This window comes from Gossypium hirsutum, chromosome A06 (genome assembly GCF_007990345.1).
Source record: "Gossypium hirsutum isolate 1008001.06 chromosome A06, Gossypium_hirsutum_v2.1, whole genome shotgun sequence".
Classification (NCBI taxonomy): Eukaryota; Viridiplantae; Streptophyta; class Magnoliopsida; order Malvales; family Malvaceae; genus Gossypium; species Gossypium hirsutum.
In genome coordinates, this window is record NC_053429.1 from 110,837,551 (window position 1) to 110,844,071 (window position 6,521).

At 34.3% G+C, this 6,521-nt stretch overlaps 1 protein-coding gene across 1 annotated transcript; it reads right to left on the bottom strand.

Annotated features, from left to right (window-relative positions):
- Positions 1-243: 243 nt before the first annotated feature.
- On the bottom strand, positions 244-2,150 carry LOC107961813 (uncharacterized). Its single transcript, XM_016897967.2, has 2 exons — positions 975-2,150; positions 244-740 (listed from the first exon to the last, which is right to left on the bottom strand). Exons 1-2 carry the CDS (start codon positions 1,639-1,641, stop codon positions 391-393), a joined length of 1,017 nt encoding a protein of 338 aa, XP_016753456.1. The 5' UTR covers positions 1,642-2,150; the 3' UTR covers positions 244-390.
- Between the last annotated feature and the right edge of the window lie 4,371 nt (positions 2,151-6,521).

Here is a 6,521-nt window from a genome sequence, read left to right on the forward strand (position 1 = left end):
GCTTCCCCCTTCCACCTCACCACCATGGCATCTTTGATTCACACTTAAAATTAGTATCAGAATTTATGAACTTGTGAAATGGTTGCTTGTTTGGGGGTAGAACTTGTTTCATAAAAAAGAAATAGTAGAGTTTTGATATTCCCATATCTGTTTAACATGCTAATTTAAAGAGCAGTGCATAATCCACATCACACTCAAGCAATATATGGACACAATACTTTCCTTTAAGATAAACGTCCCAAATGCACAACAGTTTGCTGATATTTCACTTTTGGTAGTAGTACAACCAGCCCTTGTATGTGTTTAAGCACAAAACATGCGAGCTTAAACACTTAACATAAAGGAGATTAGGGACTTTTAATTAAGACATAATTGGAACCATAAAGAGCATCACTTTGGAGCTGACTGGTTTTTATGGGAAGCAAAAGCAAGGATGGAATTAGCAAGCTTGTTAATGGCATCAACCAGGCCATCAATGCCTCTTTTGTTGATCTCTGTCTTAGATTCTTCAATCTTTAGTATTCTCTCATGTAAACTAACAAGGTCTCTATGCCTTCTCTCCTCATTTTCCTCACTGGCCTGGATGGCTTCTGCTATAATGGAAGCACTTTTCGATATTGCTATGCCCGCTTCATTTGAGTTGTTTGCAGTAGCAGCGCCGCTGCTGGTGCCTTCCCCATTGCCGCCTGATCTTCTCCTTCGCTTTGCTAGTGAGTCTGAATACTCACTTGTATCCGAATCTGTGCCATCACACATCTCCAAAACATAAATATATATATATGGAACCAATGAAATCAATCAATACAAAAATCAGAGATCATCATACACAGTAGTCTCTAACGTGGCGTACCAATTTAAATCATTGGAATTTGTGCTGACCCGTCAAAATTACTACTTAAAAAACTGAAATCTACTATTTATGTACGGGCAATGATGCATGTGAGCAAGGCAAGCTAGAGAGAGGGAGAGAGTACCTACTGTGGGCAATGGCTGAGCATACGAAAAAGGTGGTTGTAATAGTGGTGTAGGAGCAGCTGTCGGTAGCGGAAGTTGCGGCGGTGCTGTTAGAGGTAATGGAACTGCAGCTGGAATAGGTGGAAGTTGATGTTGCAATATAGGAGGCAGTTGCACGCTAGTAATTGGTCTATCCATAACATCCGGTATGTTGGGAATGGGAAGTGAGCCACTAGCAGTGGCAGTAGCAAGCAGAACCACCCTTTGACCTCCTTTCTTATCCACCACCTCCTCCAAACACTCATATATCTGGCGCAGCATGTTAGTAGGCAAGTTCTTTTCTTTTCTTTCATTCTTCTCCATTTCCCAATAAGATCCTTGGTTATCCTCAGCTCCAGCTGTTCTCCTTTGGTACTCTCTCACTTTCTTGTAGTCCCTCATGAGATTATCCCACTTGTCATTGCACTGGTTTTGGCTCCTCAAACACCCTCTACTCCAACAATAATCTTCTACCCATTTCCATCTCAGCTCTGTTGGTTTGCCCTTCCCTTCACCCTCCCAGCTTTTCTTCATTCTTCTCTCATCATCCATCTTCTTTGCCTCAATCAATACCATTGTTTCATTAACAGTCCAGTTCCCTTTCCTATATTCCCTCATTCCAATGTTGTTACCACCTTGATCAGCCATCGCCAACGTGCCTGCAACACCCTAAAATAACATAGGGAGAGAGAGAGGAAAGAGAAGCTGGAGCTAGATATTAACCCTTTTTACAAGAATGAAACTTAGGCCAAGGAATTAACGTGAGTTCAAGTCAACCTAAAGAAAATGATCAGTGACTAGATAAACATAAAGAGATTATGCTGTTTCATGGTTTTGGCGATTTCTAGAAGAGAATTAAATGTATTCTTATATTATGAAAAAGAAAAGGAGAGAACCAGCAAAAGCCATTCAAATTATCAAATGAAATCTTCTAAGTTTAAAGTCGAAATCTAAAACTACTTATTCAAACCACTGCCTCCCTACAAAGTGAGAGAGAGAGAGAGAGAGAGAGAGAGATCTAACTACCATTAATTATAACAAAAGGCCAAGCATATCCACTCAAACTGACACAACAACGAACCCCTAAAAAATATTTTCAGAGAGAGAAAGAGAAGAGAGAGGGTTGTTTTTCTAGGAAAGGGTAGACAATTAGGGATAGAGAAAAAGATATATACTGTGGGGAGAGTGTTCACCACCATGTAAGCCCTCTGGCAAAAGTGGTTAAGGGTGAGTTTGGATGGGCGGTGCGTTTAGTTGTGGTTAGTGTAAAAATAGTGGTGGCGGTGAGATTAAATACTGTAACGATACTGTAGCGTGGGACAAAAAAATAAGTTAAACGCACCACATCGCAGTCAATCGCCCATCCAAACGAAGCCTAAGCCACCAATCATCACTCAACTTTTCAACTACATCTATATCTTTCTTCCCTACGATTTAAAGTAATGAAAAAATAATTAAACACATATTTTAACAACTTTACAAACCTTCTCAGACAACACGTACTTACATGCCTCAAAGGAATTCTCCTACTTTTTAAAGTAATTTATTTCCATGTCGCATTTGACTTTAAACTTCACTGAAAAGTAAATTCGAACACAAGACTTGTCCACTTTTTTTTTTTCAAAAATAAAAAGGCACCTGCAATATTAATATGATATGTTCATAGTGATCAATAAGATACAGGCAATGAGGCAATGAATAACAAGCGTGGCGTTATATTTCCTGTAAACAAGATCAGACAAGAGAGATCTACATTAAAAGACTAAACAAATCGGCAAACAACACCCTAATCATTTGGTTAGGCTTCTTAAATAAGTCCCACGCCATGCAAAGAAATAGCTAAGAGAAACGAGTAGCAGAATGTGTCACATGGTAACGTTGGGGGGATTATTACATAAAACACCCTTTCAAGGGTTTGGTGGTTTGGACAATGCAATTTAATTATAAGACGAAGGGAAACAGTTTTGGTCTTTTGGGGATACCAAAGATGTCAATTTCGTCTTTTAAGGCAAGACATTTAAAGGCTTCAGTGCCACATCAGCAACCCTTTTCTTTGCTTTTCATTTGTCTGCCAGCTAGGACCGGAAAATGTGGTAGAAAAACTTCTGCCATGGGGTCACTTTGACTAGGGTTTTGACCAAAGAGAGGACCATCCATGGGGTCTCATGACTAGTCCTTTCGTTCCAAGTTTTTGGCTCGCTCTTTTCACTTTGCCTGTACAAAACCAACCTATATAAATCCTTGAAGTAGCGCTTTTTATTTTAAATTTTAGATTAATTTTAAAAACAATATATTGAATAATAAAATATTTAAAAAATGGAATATTTATGATAAATTTTCAAATGCATAAATTTCTTAATCGCTATTTGAATTTGAAAATTTGAAAATATTGAATTTAACAAATCCTATTTTTATACTTTCCATATAATTTTCTTTGAAGCTTAAACATAAATCTCAATCAATTTCTCAAAACATATGCACTTTTTTAGACTATAATATAAAGAAGGATAAATATGTAAGTTGTCAAGCACTATCAACTTTATTTGATTCAGTGTGGGATTACTCCTTACACTATCAATTAATAAAAAGCAAGCTTAGGGATCAAGCATAAGGCCATGATGTATTATTCCTCTCTCATCTTTTATCTTTTTCACTAAAAGTCTTTATAACGATAGATCCTTAATTGACTTAAGCTTCAATGAGTGATCAGAGTGTCAACTTTGATATACCTTAGCTTATCATTTAGTCTTGTAGATCAAGTCAAGCCTCTCGAAGCACCTTAACAAGCCCGATCCACACCAACTTAAAGAAAACTTTACGTTTTGGCGCTGTCTGGCGAAACCTAGCAAAAATCCATAGCTCAATCTTTTTAACTTCTCAAGTTTCGATTTTTTTCCAAGTTTTTGTCAAGCTCTAACTTTTTTCATTGGAGATTTCATAAAGTTTCGATTTTGAGTTCTTTTTTTTGCAACTTCCTCCACTCTTGCTTTTGTAAAGTTTCCATCTTTAGATTTTTTGGAGCCTCCTCCATTTTTGGTTTCTTAAAACTTCTATCTTTGTGTTCCATAAAGTTTCCCAAATACATTTATCTCCATTTTTTATTTAGTTATTGTAACAGTCTGATTTAGACCCTAATCGGAACGGTGGTTTCGAGACCACAAATTCGAGATAGAAAAATATTTAAATATTATTTTTCGTGTTTATTATATGTGAATTTGCATGTGTGAAAATTTTGTATGAAAATTTGATTGTTTGTGTGTTTAATTAAATAAAAGGGCTTAATCGCGTAAAATAAAAACTTGATAGTTTAAACTATAAGATTGAAATATTTATATTGCAATTTTTCCTTTTAATATTAGCATGGACGGCTATGACCTTTATATATAATGGTTTTGTATTAATTAATAAAGGTTAATTTGGTAACTTATGAAATATTACATAATATATCATAACATAAATATATAAAATAAAGTTTCATATTACCTTGCTATTGCTGAAAATAAAAGAAGAAAGAAAGGAATAAGAAACTAGGTATTCGGCCATTGTTGATTCAATTTTAAGGTATGTTTTGTTTCGGTTTTTGATAATTTTTACGTTTTTGAGATCGTTGCTTCGAATACTACCCGGCCCATGCTCAAATTTTTGATTTCGTTGAATATTGTGTTATGCCATTAATGAATATTTGTGTTTTGTGATGTTTGATGATGAAATATCAAAAATATGTTTTAGATTAACATGTTTTGTATTGGAATTTTTAATGATTTTGAGTTATTAGGACTAAATTGCAAAAATAATAAATTGAGGGATTAAAATATGAAATAGATGAAATATATGGACTAGTATGGTTATATGGAAAATTTGGCCCAACTACATTGTTGTGAGATTTTGTTTATTTTGTGTTTTGTGCAATTAGGACTAATTTGTAAAAGTATGAAATATCAGAGGTAAAATGGTAATTTTCCCATTTATGTGTTGTTGGATTAAATTAAGTGAAATTGTGTTTAAATGAGGTTAATTTGAAATTATATAGATCAAGAACAAAGGAAATCGGACTTGGATCGGGGAAAAACAAAAAATAGTCGAATAGTTGATTTGTAACGTCCGTTGATATCCGAGGTAAGTCTTTAAGCAATTAAACATGGTTCATTTTGAACATAGAATATTTTACTATGATGATTCAAATTTTATAATCTATTAGTATATTAGCCGAACGTGATATATCAAAGATTTAATGTGGTTGAGTTTTATTCGACTGATTTAAAACCCCTGAAAGTGTGTATGTGTTACATGAAATATTGGACTATTCGATATATGAAAAGTTGTGGAATGATTCTATAATTGGGATATTCGGGCTTTGAGCCTAGCAAGCCTTGTACTGGTGACATTAATCGGGCTTTGTGCCTAGCAGGCTTATTGCCGGTGAATAAATATCAGACCTTGGGTCTAGTAGGCCTTGTGCCGGTGTGTGATTTAGGCTTATGCCTAGCAGGTTTTGTACCGGTGATTTATTTCAAGTCTATGATTATAAGAGTTCAAGTTATTGTGGATATTGACCAAATGAAATTGAGTTAAACTACATTGTATATGTTCGGCCACATAGGTAAGTACATGTAAGCTTATATTGAACTGGTATATTCGGCTGCATGTGAGGTTACATTGAATTTTAATATTTGATTACATGTGAGCTTATATTGAATTTATATACTCGGTTATATGTGAAATTATCTTGAATGTGCATATTCGGCCATATGTAATGTTCTTTTGAATTTGAACTATAGGTTACATGTGATATTTTATTTAACTTGTGTATTCGGCTCTACATGTAAGTGTCTATATGATGATATAATTGATCTTGTATAATCGGCTGTATAGGAAATATATGTGGCGTTATATAATTGATTCTGAACATTCGGCCAAGGTATCTTAATATGTTAAAGTATACCATTATTGATATAATTTGGTTAGTTTGAATGTTTTTGATTATTCGGTGAGTTGTTTAATTTACCTAAGGCTTACTAAGCTAAGTTAGCTTACTCTGTGTGTGTTTTTGTTACTCTATTTTATAGATTTTAGTTGTGAGTTTCGAGCTCGGGGATCGTTATCGAAGTCATCCACACTATCGTCAACTTTCGGTACTTTTAAAAGTCTATTTTCAAACTTATGGCATGTATAGGCTAATAAGTATTTTTTAAATTGTGGATATGTATAAACTTAGCCATGCGAATATGGGTTAACTTTAAAGTTTGGATGTGGTTATGTTTAGTAATGGTTTATTCTGTTTTGATTTTAATGTTATGTGAAATGAATGAAAAGTATATGCGATTGGTGATATATGTTTTGGAAATAGCTTGAAAATGGTTTATTAAACTGGGTTGTGATTGATAATTCGATTATGGTACATGTTCAGTTAATTATAAACATAAGTTTATATAATAAGCTCGTTTAGGTTATATTTTGATATACATGATATAGGGTATGTTTTGTTGTTATGAAAAGAACTTAGTTAAGTTTGCATGTAAAGTGTATGT